This window comes from Chaetodon auriga, chromosome 6 (assembly GCF_051107435.1).
Source record: "Chaetodon auriga isolate fChaAug3 chromosome 6, fChaAug3.hap1, whole genome shotgun sequence".
NCBI lineage: Eukaryota > Metazoa > Chordata > Actinopteri > Chaetodontiformes > Chaetodontidae > Chaetodon > Chaetodon auriga.
This window is the reverse complement of record NC_135079.1, coordinates 18,919,311-18,935,526: the sequence shown is the minus strand read 5'-3', so window position 1 is coordinate 18,935,526 and position 16,216 is coordinate 18,919,311. Positions and strand designations below refer to the sequence as shown.

At 43.9% G+C, this 16,216-nt stretch overlaps 1 protein-coding gene across 4 annotated transcripts in view; it reads right to left on the bottom strand.

Moving 5' to 3' along the window:
• LOC143322260 (uncharacterized) overlaps positions 1-16,216 on the bottom strand; it is a 93,353-nt gene that overhangs the window by 49,495 nt on the left and 27,642 nt on the right. For all 4 annotated transcript variants that reach the window (XM_076733338.1, XM_076733339.1, XM_076733340.1 and 1 more), the window contains exons 4-10: positions 16,029-16,126; positions 14,775-14,852; positions 14,283-14,508; positions 13,553-13,745; positions 7,362-7,587; positions 4,927-5,743; positions 660-3,851 (exon numbers count right to left, since the gene is read on the bottom strand). In XM_076733338.1, the coding sequence (XP_076589453.1) occupies positions 660-3,851; positions 4,927-5,743; positions 7,362-7,587; positions 13,553-13,745; positions 14,283-14,508; positions 14,775-14,852; positions 16,029-16,126 (4,830 nt within the window). The remainder of the gene's footprint in view (positions 1-659; positions 3,852-4,926; positions 5,744-7,361; positions 7,588-13,552; positions 13,746-14,282; positions 14,509-14,774; positions 14,853-16,028; positions 16,127-16,216) is intronic.

Below are 16,216 nucleotides of genomic sequence, written 5' to 3'. Positions count from 1 at the left end.
TCTGTCTGTCCTGGGAGAGGGATCCCTCCTCTGCTCCTCTTCATGAGGTTTTGCTGTCCAGCTTGTAAAGCCTCCTGATACAAACTGTGATTTGTGATATTGGGCTATTTAAATAAAATTACGTGACCTGACCTTCATCATTTTGAATCTGAAGCTCAGAGAAGTAGCTCTTCATGTCAGTCTGCGAGGCTAACGTTAAGGCCTACACAGCTGAAGGGCGACGGTCTGCCATTATCACTGTGAGTGAACAATTATTCAGCTATCAATGAATATAACATCTCTTCTGAATGCCCTGATTATCTTTTAAAAGTACTGAATGTTTAATGCACCACAAAGGTAATATACTACTTAATGTGAGTTAAATCTAAAAGTTGGCTAGCTTTACTTGAACATTTATCTTATCAACTGACTGTTTCAATGAAGCAACCTGGCAGGACCTTACTTACAAGCAAACCACATCTTTTTTTATCTGATTCCTTTCATGTGTCATGTATTTTCCCCAAATTATCTATCCCAAGTAAAGAAAGAGCTAAATGTGCAGGACAAAGACGGACATGAACTGTCTGATGGCCGTACTAATCGAAAGAGCTGCACTGTGACGCGTTTAAAGACAGACAAAGACATACTGTACAGAGCAGAGCAGCTTTAAAAACAGTTACCTGTCTGGCATGTGTCCCCACGTGTGACCATCTCCTTCCTGGCTTCTTCTTCACTTTGCATCTTATTCCTTTCCCTCTCCTTCCATCCATCCACTGTATCCACAGTGACTTTATCCAGCCCCTCAAACACACCATCCTCAGAGTCCTGACCTTTGCTCTGGAACGTGTCAATGTCAGCATGGAGGGGGATGGCAGGGACAAGCTTCATGTCTGCTAATGACTGGGCTGACTGATATTCACCTGTTTCCACATTCACAGGGCCAGTCGGGTCCTCTGGACTGGGATCAGCGTCAGGAGTCAAGTCAGAGTGGGTAACAGGAAGCGTTGAAGAGGAAGAAAATGGAAAAGGAGGAGTCTCTGCTTCACATGGTGGTTTAACCTGGCCATCCAGCTGCGGATCGCCCTCATTCTCTTTAGCCTGACAGTCTGAGCCTGACGTGTCCAAGAAACCGTTTTCACAGCCCTCACTTCCCTCTGCCTCACTCTGCTCATGTGCCTGCCTTCCTACATCGCCCTCAGCAGGTCTGGGATTCTCCTCAGGATCGGGACAGAACGTGTCAGAGTCCTCTGGGTGTTGTCCTGTGTCTACCACAGGACAGGAGAGTTGGCTTACTTCTTGCAGCTGGATTTTTGTCTGCGTGTGGCTGTCTATCTCAGTTGTAATCATTTTATTTGCTTCTGGAAATGGTTTCATATGAACTTGCAGTGCGCTGTCTTCCTCTTCAGATAATGAACATAATGTAAGGAGTTTGTTCTGTGTGGTTTCTGTTTGAATTTCCTCTTTGTCATGTTGTGGTAAACTAGGGGTGTCCGCAAGTTCTAACAAATTAAGGTCAGTCTGCTGATTGTTATTTAGCTGTGCTGCTGTGAGCTTCTCTGTCTCAGCGTTACACCACAACTCCTCTGACATTTCAACACTAGCTTGTTCGGCAGAGGCGAGCTGATCGGTAGGCTCAATGTGCGGATGTTCTATTGGTTGGTTTCCTGTCTCAGCTGGAGTCATTGCTAACAGCTCACAGTTCTCTTTGTCCACAAGCTGCGCAGACAGTTGTGTGGACTGAACACTGCTGACTGAATCATCTGCCAGCTGCTTTAATGTATCAGTTGGCACACTAGCATCCTGTGCTAATGGCTGATCATATGCTGGTTCTTTGCTCGCACCCTCTTGACCCTCAGACTGACTGTCTGCTAACCGTTGGCTCAATTCTATGCTAGAAATGGCTGATGCTATTGCTACTGTTACGACTGCTACCGCTGTGGCCATTAACTCTTCATTGTAGTTCTGCTCTTTTTCTCTGTCTAAGGAAGGAAGCTCCTCATCCTCCACCTTCTTCCCTCCGCCTACAGAAGATGACTCCTTATCGCACACCATCCCACTGTCATTTTCTTCACTCCTCCTCTCCAAACTTCTTGCCTTGCCCGCTTCCTCTTCACCCAACCACAACTCATTTCTCTTTTCCTCCTTGTGCTGCTGATCTCTCAGCATCTCAGAGGCCAAACAATGCTCTAAATATTCCCTCAGAGTTGTCTCGGCCCTTCCTTCCCCTTTTTGAAGTGGCGACACATCCGCTGTACCTTCAAATGGCAGACCCACAGCTTCTGTAGGATGCACAGATTCCATAAATCCTTTGGGCCTTCCCACGGGATCCACAGGCTGTACTGGTTTGTCTGAGTCAACGGATTGGACATGTTGTGTATTCTGCTCAGGAAATTCCAAAAGAAACGAGTCCTCTGTGAATTCTGTGAGATCTGAATGTTTGACAGGAAGTTCCTTCGGATTATTAGATTCCACCAAACCTGTCCAGTCCCCACATGCGACAGCTTCACCAGCAACTGTCAAATCCTCCTTCTCTGACAATGCCTTTGACTGCACTGTTAGTTGTACTGGACTGGCAAGCCCCTTTAATTCCAGCTCTGTAGGGTCAAGCACTTGCTTTTCTATTGGTTGCACAGTTGTAATTTCACCTGTATCTTCCTTTCTGGCGTCAGGTTCATTCAGTTCTGAAGCAGTGGCAGTAGAATGGAGGTTAAAGTCATCGGGTCCACGAAGGTTCATGCTCTCATCCTCTGATAATTCCTTTGGATCTAATGTCTGCGGAGCTGTGACTTCAGTCAGATCTGCTCTTCCGGGGTCTGTCAGACTGAAGTCAGGGGTAGAATAACTAGGATCCGGGTTTGTAACGTCACAGTCAGGTCCATGGACGTCCCTGGTGTGGCCCTGTGTCTGGCTGGGTAGATGCATTGCGTCCTTGTCAGCTTCCTCTCTCCGGGTTGGCTCAGGAGCACTGGGAGACTGGACATGTGCCTTTCCTGTTTTATCCTTGGCGTCTGACTCTGTCTCTGACTGCCTGCTCAGGTTCACCACTTGTTCGCTCTGTGTCTGTGTCTCTATCTGGCTCTGGGACTCTACACTGGAGCTGGAGCTAAGCTTGGCCTCTGTGCCTCCTCTCTTCCCCCTCTTCTTCCTCCTCTTTTTTCTTCCCTTTGCTCCTTTCTCTTCGCTCTCTTGCTTCTCTTCTCCTCCCTCTTCGATGCCTGCTGTGTCAGAACTCTTTCTGCTGTAAGTCGTCTCTCTGTTACCGACCTCCTCTCTGTCTCCCTCCACTCCTCCCTCCTTCCAATCTGGCCCTACTTCCTCCTCTCGCTGTGATCTGTGTACTTCCCGTCTTTGTGCACCAGGCCCATGTGACGGTGCTGGCTGTGCTCCAGCAGCATGTGGCTGACTAAGAGCTGCAGACACTTGATGAGAACTTAGAGCCTGTTCTAACAGCTGTGGAGAACTAAGACCAGAAGCTTGGGGTGAGCTCAAATCACATTCTTTCTGCTCTCTCATTCCCTGCTCCAACTGTTCATGTTTTGTCTGATCCATTGTGCCACTGTCGTACCAAACTGAGCGGGACTTCAGTTCCTTTCTGTTCCAGTCTTCACTGACACCCTGGTCTAGCTTTTCATCCTCATACCAGACTGTTTTTGCTGCTGTTTCTGGTCCATGTGGAGGTGATCCCACTCTGCTTCCAATCCAGCCTGCATTCCGCCATAGCCCTCTCTGGGCTTTTCTTTCCGTGGCCGGGGACTTGGGGATGGTTCTCCTGTCAGCCTGAGGACTCTGGTTCATGGTGTCAGGTTGGCTTGGCTCCTCTGGGTCTGACTGGCATTCCTGGGGATCCTGTGATTGTTCCTGACCCATAGTTACTGAAAGGGAACAGGATTAGATTAAGGATTGCAAAAGAAACATTTTTTTCTTTAAAAGATAAGAGCTTGGCTCTTATTATCATACAACTCTGATTCCAAAAAAGTGAGGATGCAGTGTGAAACATAAATACAGGATGTGATCATTTGATAATTTTTTTTTTTTTTAAAAAACATAAATTAAATTTGATGCAGCAACATGTTTCATACAAGTCTGGACAGGAGCAACTAAAGACTGGGAAAGTTGTGGAATGCTCCAAAAACACCTGTTTGGATCATTCCACAGGTAAACAGGCTGATTGGTAACAGGTGATAGTAGTACAGTGTGCCAACATTAAAAATAACTAATTTTAATAAAGAATTTAAAGCTGCAATAATCAATATTTTTATATTAAAAATGGGTCAGATAAAAAATTAATCTGATTAAAAATAGGTGTAATGTGAAAGGTGCTGCTGGCGGTGACACATCCACAGAAAATCACAAACTTCCCCGCAGCTATATGGAGTGTTTGTGTATTTCAGCTCATTTTTTTAACTTTCACAGACCACAACTTTACACTTTCGGTTCACTCTCACTGCTCTGATTATTAGGCATATCGCATAATTTTCAGGAGTAACAAGCAGCTGTTTTGACCGAAAAAGCTCTGACAAACCTACTTTACATGACTCAGCTGGAAACAGGTTGATGTGTTTAAACATTTCCACTGGTGCCAACTGGCCAATATCAGTTAAAGCAGCTTGAACTATGCATTTATATTGGTTTAAATAACTCACCTGTTGTGTTTTATTGGTGCTGATATGTTACTCTAAAGCCCATTCTAACATTGATTCGTTTTTAAAGTCGTCGTCGCAGCAATTTTTCACCACTGATAAAAACAAAACCTTGCCTCTTATATGCTTGTGACTTGTGTTTCTTTTGTGTCCGCACTGCGAAACAAATTTCACCTTGAGTGTAATAGTTAATCAACAGTCAACAGTGAGACAGCCAAAAACCACCAGGTCAGTGTGTCTAAAAGTTCCTATCATTGGCATTGAGTTCTAACACTGCCCCATTCTTTGAGCACTGGGATAAACTTACCTGTCTTCTCTGCAGCTGATTCCACAGCTAAGTTAAATCTAGCTTCTTCTGCCGGGAGACTTTCAGTGTCTCCCTGCTCTGTCTCTGTCACGGATTCTGTCTCTGCAACACGCTCACATATCAGCAGGTCAACTTCCCACTTCTCTCCTTCCTGTTTTTCCACGATGGTGGTTGTAGGCAATGCAGCCGTCCCCGTACCAGCACACTGCCCATCGCCACCAGCTGCAGACACCGGTTTTGTGGGTGATGTGGTCTCTTCTGTTCCGCGACTGCACTGAGTTTGTGTAGCTCCTCTGTCACCAATCACAGATGCCACTGCTGGTTCTCTGGGTGAAATAGCTCCATCTGCCTCTGTTCTACTTCCTGTTGTCTTTGTGGGCCTGCATGCAGTCCCTCTACCAGCCTCCAGGGTGCTTCTGTTATTTCGTGGAGATTTTGAAGCATGTGTTGTGGTTTTTGTAGTTCTCTTTTTGTTCTTCCTGTTACGGCCAGCAGGAGAGTTGGCAGCTGGTGCACCCTGTGCTCCCCCAGTTTCCTGGTTCTGACAAAGACTTCCACTAGTACAGGATGTATGAGTGACAACAGCAGAGTCCTCCCCTTGTGCTTTCTCCTCCAATGATCGGGGACTTCCCAGTTCTGTTGTTGTTGAGCTCAAGTTCTCTATGGTTACCAGAGCTAAGCCTGCATCCTGCCTGCTCTCTTGCTGGCTGTTAGAGCAGGGCTGCAGTCCACAGGCAGGGCTGACCAGCTCATGATCGATGGAGAGGGATGTGGAGGCAACTGTCGGTGCGACGGTAATAGCAAAATCTGAGTTTCCCTGCGAGAAGAAAGAAAAACACAAATAAATTAAGTGTTGATGGACAAATTTCATCATACAAATGGCTGCAGAGGCAGTTAAACAAACATATATTGATTTGTTTAGGCTGATATGGAAGCTGTTTATCTGGTGCAGCCCAAACAACTGGACTGACATCATCTGAAAAGGTGAAAGTAAAACAGACCGACCATAGACTGCATGACGGCTGACATTCAGCACGAGCTGAAAAGCTAAACTATGGGAACTGTCAGAAAGCATTTGTATTAAAGATATGGCCAAAGATAATTTTATAAGCTTCATTATAATAAAGCGCTTTGTATAACCATGGTGACGTGTGGGATGAGCATATGAATGATGGGTTCAAACAGAGGACTGTTGTGTGTTTCAACAGTTCCTCATTGAAGAGTGAGTGAAACACAGTGACCACGCAATAACCAGTCCATATCACACAGTGAACGTAAGAATGTAAATAAGTCACTGTGAGGAAGCCAAGTCATACATCTGCCTAGTGTACAATCTATCCCTTCTACAGCACACTGCCGCTAACCTCTTATGTCAAGCATAGGTCTGTTTAGTTGGATCAGGAAATAGTTTTTTCCATTTTATTCCACATACAGTCAGTACTTTAGATAATATAATCAAACTGTGGACACGACTCTGTGTCTACAGTCCCTGTGCAGCATGTCGGCAACGTAGGCGGCGAGCTGACTGTTGAACTCATACGAATGAAGGCAGCTGTTACATTCCTCCATTGGTGAATGTGTAACTGATGTGTTAATATGTGCTCCTCAGGCTCTGTGGGTCTCAAGTCTAGGTCCTCCTCCTCTCTCTTGTACTATTGGCTGTTAAATCTGGGGACCTGCAGCCAATCATGGTCCATCTGGAGGTTTAGAAACACTGTGAAGCTGCACGTCTCAGCTCCCTGGTCAATGCTCACGGGGCTGGTATTTTGTCAGTCCATAGCTCCTTTGTGAAATTAGTTGTCAAGTTATGATGGGAAAGTGATTCTGCTGTTAGATTTCAGTTGAACAATTAGCTACTTAAAGTAATTGTTTTAGGTTTTCTTTTAGGTAGTGTTGGTTGAGAATCGTAACTCGTTCAGTACTGTGATTTTATTTGGTTGGTTTGTTATTTTGGCCTGAACTCTTCCTGAAGTTTCATTTCAGCTTCCTTATCTGGCAATAAAAGATGAAATACTGAACAAACCGGCTCCTTACATTCATCTAGTTAGATGTTCCCTCTACTCTCGACTAGCTTGGGGGTCATAACATTAACAAACAACACACAAACAACAACACTCCTGTGGATTGAGTGACACCACAAGTTTATGAGCTCTTGTGACTCTATAATGTGGTTTTAACAAATATTTTACATTAGGGATGAAAGACAGCAGCTGTCTTTTGAATGAGTGCTCAACAAGAAGATGAACAGCCACTGAGCCTTGAGGTAAACCATCTCATACACAGGCCTGACAGCCCTATAATAGCTCTGCTGTGAGGTCACTCAGTCACTCACTGTCAGCCGCTTAAAGACACTTCAGCACAGACTTTATTGCTCTCAGCAGGGGGTGAGTCGGAGTTAGAGCTAAAGAAAAGCCTGTAAACCAAACAAATATCACCTTTTTGTCTCTGTGAAGATGAATAAGTCTCCTCAGCTCCTTCACCTCCTCCTGTAAGCAGCAGTCTTCACTGCTCTGCGTCTCTGCTCCTCCCTCCTTCCGATGGAGGCCGGGAAATGTTAGGGTGTAGGTACCGAGGTCTGCATGATGCTGAAACACTCGGCCTTCTGGGTAAAAGTGCAGCTGCTCCGTTGGTTCCACTTGGACATTTGAGGATGTCTCATACCTGCAATGACACAAAATAATAAAACTATCTGAGAAACCTTTGAAAACATGTAAACAATAAACTGCGCTTGAAGTTATTTTCTCTTTCCTTTCTGTCACAAACACACAAACATGTCCATTCAGTTTACTCTCTTGTCCTTTCAATCATGTAGAAAAGAGATTCAGACATGAATCAGCAAGTAACTTTCAAAGAAATAGATTCTTACCTGTCCACTTTGTGAGGCAATGAAAAGGTAAATGACTAACACTGGCTAAGAGTCTCAAACTGCACGACAAGGAACCAACTAAAAAGAGGAGCTGCTGAGATTCAAATACAAAAACTTAACCAATAACTAAAAGGTCTTTGAAAAATTCCAACAAATACGACAAATCCCGACAAGCACACAACACCCAGCCTATGTGACACACCCACACAGCCCTGTCTGGTAGATGACATCACATCACTCATCCAGACTTTGGAGCCACGCCCTCCCCAAATCCACCCACACCCTAAGCAAGGATCAGCCCAGCTGCCAATCACTGCTCTGACACTCATTGTTCTAAGAACGCCTCTCACAGCTCTGCTGCACGGTCCTGAGTCATGGAGGAGCTGCTCACCATCAAAGTGTACAAAGACATGCCCTTCTATCCTCAACAGCACAACATGACACTGGGCATGTGTCTTCACAGCGCACATTTCGTGGGTGTCGATGCAGTGACTGCTGATATAATGCAGACAGTGTCGCTGCCACACAATCCGGGGCTTTCTCTGGTTTTCCATCTTAAGTAACTGTCAAAAGAGACAAAGGAACACATCCCACGATGAGGCATGCACGGGTGTACACACACACACACACACACACACACACAGATACAAACACACACTGACAAAGACAGACACACACACAGATTCTCAGACAGCACTGTCTGTAGTAAACCGGTTTCTCTTCATAGTGGCTGCATTAATGCAGGAAGTTTCTGCTTGATTGTCCCGTTTGCCAACTTAGTCTTAACTGATTAAATCATAGAAAAGATGATTTGTTGCCAGAGAACTATGCCTCAGATCCATGAGAACACTTTGGTGGCTCTGAACATGATTAAACACACATAAGAGGTTTCTAAGTTTGCAACAACAACTCTACTGTTTTCGTTCACTCGTACCGCTTTCATGGTGCCGCTTTTGGCAACAACAGGCAGCTGTTTTCAGAAAGCTCTGATAAACCTGCTGCACCCTACCTGCTCAGCAGTACAGAGGAGACAGAAACCAAAAGCTAAAAGAACACTTGACTCCAAAGGAATGATAATGTTGCTATGTGTCTGCTAAGTGCTCTGCTATGTTCACAATGAGGTGGATGAGACTGAACTGAACAGTATATGGAACATAAGAGGAACTTGGCACAGGAATTTTAACCTCTTAAGTAACCTGAAGAACTCATTTCTGATCTTTCGTTACTGGGGTGGAGATGTGAGATGTCCATGACAGATTCTCTGTAATACTGCTCCACCTTAGCTCCACTGATACAGATGGGGAGTGTGTCTTTGTCTCCTTTTTTTTTTTTTTTATAAAATCCACTATCAGCTCCTTGGTTTTGTTGATGCTGAGCAGTAGGTTGTTCTCTGTGCACCACCCTGCAAAATTGTTGCTTTCCTACCGATAAGAACGCTCATCATTGTTTGAAATCTGGCCTTTGAAGGTGGTGTCGTCCACAAAATTTCACAACAGAGTTATCTCCATGTCTGGGATAGCAGTTGTGGGTGTACAGTGTGAACAGATGGAGGCTGAGCACACAGCCCTGGGAGTGTTAGCCTCAGTCCTCAGTCTTATTTCATCCTTTCTATTTTCCTCTGACCAGAAGCAGGCTGGGTAGTGGAATAGCCTGAGGTTCGAGCTGGGTTAGCTTAGCTCTTATCACGGCTCTCTTTCCTTTCTTCTTAGGGCAATAAGGCGCAAATAAAAAATTGTAATAAAAATGTTGACAGGCACTGGCCGCCGCATCTCCATGACCATGGTGGTCTGCCCAGTTTCACTTTGCTACGTTCACTATGAACAGATGGCATTTGGTTTGATAGTGGAAATGGAAGAAGGTCATTGGTGTTTCATGATTTGTTTTTCTATCAATCTGTTAAATATTCACTCTGAAAGTTGCACCAATATTTGTTATTAGACTAGAAAAATAAAGAACAGATGGATGATGATGGCTGTTTGTCCTTCTCCCTGTTGCTTCCGGAAGTCCACAATCAGCTCCTTCAGTTTGCTGACACTGAGATGGAGGTTGCTGTCCTGGCACCAAGAAGTCCAGGTTCTGACCTCTCTGTAGACCGTCTAAATGTCACCAGTGATTGGACTTATGACAGTCATCTTGTCAGCAAACTTCAGGATGGTGCTAGAACTGTAGGTGACCACGCAGTCGTGTGTTAGCAGGGAGTTCAGGAAAGGGTTGAGGCCTGACGGGCTCCAGTGTCGAGAGTCAGGGTGGAGATTGTGGTGCTACCTATCAACACAGCCTGGGGTCTGCCAATCTGGAGGTTCAGGATCCAGTCACAGAGGACAAAGTTGAGTCCCAGATCCCTCAGCTTGAAGAGCACATTGAAAGCCGTTGAGTCAGGGAGGGAGGTGGTGATAAAGGATCTTGTCGGGGACGGGGACTGGAGTTGTAAACTCCTGTGAGGTTGAAGTTTTCTTGAGGTAAAACTGGTCAACCCTTTGTTCATAAGCTACTCTCAAATGTTCAGGACACAACATATGTTAATGTTAATGATACAATCTGGGACTTTGTAGTTATAATGGATGTAGAGGCACTACACTCTGATATTGATCATTCTGATGGCCTTCAGCAGTCAGCTCTTATCTGTCAGATAGAGGAAGACACCCCCTCCAGGCTTTATCATGGAAATTACTGAGTGGGTGTTGTATAACAACATGTTCCTGTTTCAAGACAGACAATGTAAGTTCACACAGTGTAAAGGGACCAGTGCTAGTTTTGTCCCTGAATATGTTTTCCTGTTATTTGGGACTGTGGGAATTTGAATATGTCGTTAACTCTGCACTGAATCACATGAGCAACAACATGCATTAGATCTCATTAGATGTTTTGATGACATTTTTCTTCTTTATAGTGGTAGAAACAATTATTTAATGGATTTCAATGATTATCTCAATGCCACCAATAAGAACTGTATGTAAGTCTGCCCTTTATGGAGGCGTAAAGGGCAGACTTACATACAGTCATCATCCAGCTAGAAGGAGAGGCCACTGGCTCAAGAGATTATTGTAGTCACCAAAATTATGCAACAGAAGGAATTTATAGATCTACAAGACAAGGAAGACACATAAAAATAAACATTTAAGAACTGAATGTGAAGGTTTTGTTAGTTGGCGCTGGTGTGTGATGAAATGTGCACCACTGTGAGAATGACTAATGTAAACTCCCTCAGGAGATAATAAGGTTGGCATCTGATCATAAGGTGCCCTCAGCGAGGAGAACAGCCCATAGACATGATCTTCACATCTGAGCACCACTGGTTGTTGATCATGAAGCAGACACCTCCCCCCTTGCTATTCCCAGATTGTATTGTCCAGTCCTGACGGTGAATGGAGAGTTCCCCTGATCAATGATCGAGTCAAGGATCGAAGGGTCGAGCTATTGTCTAATGACTGGACATTTGCTGGAAGAATACTCGTAGAGGAGGTCAGTTTGCACCTTTCCTGAGCCTGACCATGACCCTGGCCCTGCAGCAACAGGTAATCCCAGGCATGGGTATTCTCCAGAGTTATACTGTATGACAGGACTTGCTTGGACAGTGTGCTGTTGTGGAAAAAAGGCAAATAACAGACTCGATTACTGTAACGCACTATTTACTGACCTCCTTCAGCTCATTCAAAACTCTGCAGCTCCACTATCAACAAACCAAGAGGAGAGAGAACATCAGTCCAGTTTTAGCTGCTCTGCACTGGTTTCCTGTCACATTCAGAAATGATTTGAAGGTCCTCCTCCTTGTATACAAAGCCCATAACGGGCTGGGATCAAGCTACATTGCTAAATCCCTTGTTTATTATTTGCCTTCAGGAACACTGTGATCATCTGCTTCTGGTTTATTGGAGGTTTCCAGCAACAGCTGAAAGAAAACTGGAGATGCAGCCTTTGTCAATTATAACCCAAAGCTGAGGAACACACTTGCTAGATATCAAGGAATCCACTTAGCTGAATACTTTTACAAAGCTAAAAACTTCACTTTAACCTTTAACTAGCTCTGACTTCTTGATAAAGGCCTGAGACTTGTGTGCTTTGCCTCATGCTTATGCACTGCTGCACTTCTTTTAAAATGCTGTATTTTACTTGATTTGATGCATTCTATGTACTCTGTTTTATTACTATTATTCAGTAGTTTTATTCCATCTTTTTTCATGCATTGTCTTTATTTTCATGTATCCTATTTTTACTAATATTATCAGGTGGGTTTTCTTCTCTTATCTCCTCTTATTATGACTTTATTACTAACTTATTTTATATTAATCTTCTGTCACTGTTTTATGTTCATTCTATGTCTTCTTTATGTGAAGCACTTAAAATGTAAATTCCAAAAATTCTATAAAAGGTTCCATGCAAATACAGTTTATCATTATCACTATTATTATTAAACAAACAGGTATGTTTCTGTTCAGTGTTTCTCACCTGAACTTCCTGTGTATCCTGGAGCTTAAGGACACAGGTCTGTTGAATTATTTTCCTTGCCTATCAAACTTCATCAAAGTCTATTTTTATGTTTTAAATCCTCCACTGGTCACATCCACATTAACCTTGTTTTTCACCGCCTTTATTGGAACATTAATACATTTATTGGTGTCTTATCAGCTTTAACGGACAATCACTGAAAATAGGGTGTGAAACGCAGGATGTGAATCGCGCCCGCTGTATGCTCGTACACATGCATCCTGTGCACGCAACACAAACAAACTAGGAAATGCTGATTTATCTCAAGATTACCAATGATAGGAGAAACGAAAATGAACCGCCATCATTATAAACATCATATACTCGTGTTTTACATAGTCCTGTCATATCATATCATACACATCATTCTGTTTTCTTTTTTGAAACGTTGAATCAAACTCGTGGAGTTTAGGTACTGAAAGCCTAAACCTACTGTTGACAGATTATGAAAGAGGGAAAATTCTGAACTTCTGAACTTTTGAACTACTTTTCCATTCTGGCCACATCTGGAACTACGCATGAGATGTTTCTGTCCACAGTGCTGCTGACACATGTGTCAGTGCACATAGTACACAGAATCTATCATAAGACAGACCAGAGACACTGTTCAAATATGTGGTGCCACAGAAAATGACTCTGCAAAAAATATAGCAACAGCAACAGAAAAGGCATGCAGGAAGTCTATCAGACATGACAAAGCAATCTGATCATGATCATGTCCTCCGTCTGCACAGCTACTCACTGTTTTTCATCGTGTCTGATGGATGTAGTGCTTCACCACACAGCAGGCAGTTCTGAATGCAACCTTTTGGACATAAATGAATTTCTGGACCCTCTGTTAGGACATCTACTGAGAGAGACGTTAAGGTCTGAGCCTCTGCTGTCTGTCAGGAGAATCCGCAGCATCAAGCCTAACTGCACCAGGATAAACAACAGCTACTCCACCCTGACTGAACACCTCACAAACACTATCACAGACATGTACACATAGAAGCCCAGTCGTCTTACACCAGTTGGACATGTATACTGTAGTTGAACTCATGGTAGCACCTCTTCACTAGAGCTTGAGCACAAACTTTCTCAGCAAAGCTGTGTGTCTACAGTAAGTAGTGCTGATCCTGGGACAGCTCAAAAGACATTTACAGCCCTTTTCACAATAAAACTAATAACATCCTAACATTCTAATAACATGTATTCACTCCAAAAGCAAAACAAACATTGAAATATGAAAACAAAACAAAACAAAACAGATACAATCCTTGAGCAGGTACTCACTGTTTGAAGAGCTCCACCAGCTGCTGGTGTCCTCTGCTCTCTGCCAGACATGCTGCAGTTAGTCCCTGGGTGCTGGGCCTCCTCAGTGCCTCTCTGCCTCCCGGCTGCTGCAGGAGGAACGATGCCACTGTTCTCAGACCATGACTGGCTGCCAAGTGCAGCAGGCTGGAGAGCTTCTGGCACTGAGACACAGCTGGAGAGGAAGAAAAAAAGACAAAAGGTGAGAGGGCGGACTCAAGCGATTAGATACAACGGAGCGAGGTGGACACCTCCTGGTGGAGAGAGAAATGTGAGACAGAAGAAAAATCCCTCAGCTCAGAGCAGGATTACACCACTACAGCGGTTTACTGGTAGCACTCAAAGCCCAACATGTCCAGTTTTTAAGCTAACTTAAATTGTTTCTTTCATCATGATATCATTTTCATCTTACATGGGACACAACAATTGAACTTTTTGCAGGTCTGTATCAAACAGCTTTCTTTTCATCCTATTAAATGTAAAATTATTAATTAGAAACCGAGATTCTGTCTGTCTGTCTGTCTGTCTGTCTGTTTGTCTGTTTGTCTGTTTGTCTGTCTGTCTGTCTGTCTGTCTGTCTGTCCTGTCACCTCAGCACTCACAGAGTCATGAAGCACCATACAGAGAGCAGAGGTCACAGATGGAGCTAACAGCTGCTTCAAACCTTTAGAGCCATGACATCAAACTTCAAAATAAAAGCATTCTAACTCACCACTGCAGCTGTCCAGCCCTGAGGAGACGTCCATCCAGGTTTCCTTGTGTGTCTCCGTGTTGTGTCTCTCTGCATCACCGTGTGCATCAGCCATCTGTGTGTCCACATCTGTCTGCGTGTGTGTGTGTGAGGCTGTTCCTGCTGCAGTCCTCTGGTGGTGCAGGGTGAGATGTCTCAGGGCCAGGGCGAGACTCTGGTCCAACTTCTCACACTCTTTCAATGGAATCTGGAATGGAATGACACTCGTCTCGTTTTTTCTTTTATGTCCATCTCTCTCCTTCTAAAAACCATTTCTGTGCATGCTGTGATCCGAGTGATGTGATATTTCTCTCTTCTAGACACAATTTGATTACATTCAAATCCAATATAAACAATATCAAAGCAAATTTTAGATGTTAAATGAAGACCTCAACTAATTTTATTTTGAATGAAAACAAGTCATTTTCAAATGCATGTAACACTTTTAGAGCCGTCTGTGTCTCCCATACTCACCTGCTCATCATCCAGTAGTAATGCTTCCTGTGGAGCCGTGTTGACCAGGAGGAAGTGGGCCATGTCCAGAGCCAAGTCCTACACACAACACACATATTGATGCTGCCATCTTTATCCTGAAAAACTCAAACCCATAGCAGACAAGTGTGTGGCGCCCTCTAATGAGCTCGGCCAACTCAGTGACGAGTCATGAGTTGGTCGTGATGCGCCGTCATGACTTGCACATTTCGACACAAGCTAAGGAGCTCACAGTTCAGGAGTTCAAAACGTCAAACACCATAAAGGGTTCTCGCTTTTTAACATGAAAAGCATAATGTCTGCTTGAAGTACAGAAATGTCACAGACACGCTTGAGGTCATTTAGAATATCCTGTAATAAATACAAAAAAGGCACCACACATTATTACTAGGAGGATGATGATGTTTGAGAGTAAGAAAATCACATAAATCAGCTCATGTCCTAAAATTTGTTTTGTAATGACTTGTGACAAAGTTATATACTGAGTGGGACATTTTACACATTTTACAGAGTAAAGATAAACTTGTCAGCGCTCTCTGGTGGACAAACTGTCATGGGGACACTGTCTCTCAGGTCTTGTCTGCATGTATACAAAATATTTTTGGAAACACATATTTTCCTCTCAGTTTTGGCCTCGTGTCCACATGCAGAAGGGTTTTAGGTCGCTAAAACACAGAATGCCTTTTTTTTCTTTTTCTTCAAAACTCTGTTCCTGTGTAAACAACAACAATAATGGCACATCACCGGTTTGTTTACTTTTGGTTAGCACTGCTGGGCCGTGTGCCAGAAAGGTCATGTTTGGTCCTTTTTACACTGCTTATATATATAATCAGTGGCCACTTTATTAGGTCCATCTTTCCATTACTGACTTGCTCCCAGAGGCCTAAACGCTGGTGTCATGGATTCACCAAGGCGCTGGAAACATTTCCGTTTCTGCTCCATGATGACATAACAGCATCATGCAGCTGCAGCAGATGTGTCGACTGCTTGTTCATCCTGTGTATTTCTCATTTCAACACACCCCGAAGGAGCTCTGTTTGACTGAGATCTGGTGCTCTGCTGCTGCAACCGATCCACTTAGAGGCTCCGTGTATTGTGTGTTCACAGAGGCTCTTCCATTGTAAAGTCTGGTTATTTCATTTACAATTGACATCTTATCTGGCCATTCTCCTCTGACCTCTCTCATTAACAACAGAAAGTGTCCAGTTTAATTCAGTGAATGGACTGAGCTGTTACCTGTACAAAGCAGAAGGTCTCCTGTGAGTGTGTGTCCACTGCTCCACCAGGCCGAGCCAAACATAAAGTCACCAAGACCTGCTCACACACATTATGGGCTACACACACACACACGCACACACACAAACACACACAGGAACAGTTGTTATGGCTTTAACTGTCTGGAAAAACATCCCATAAATATGAAA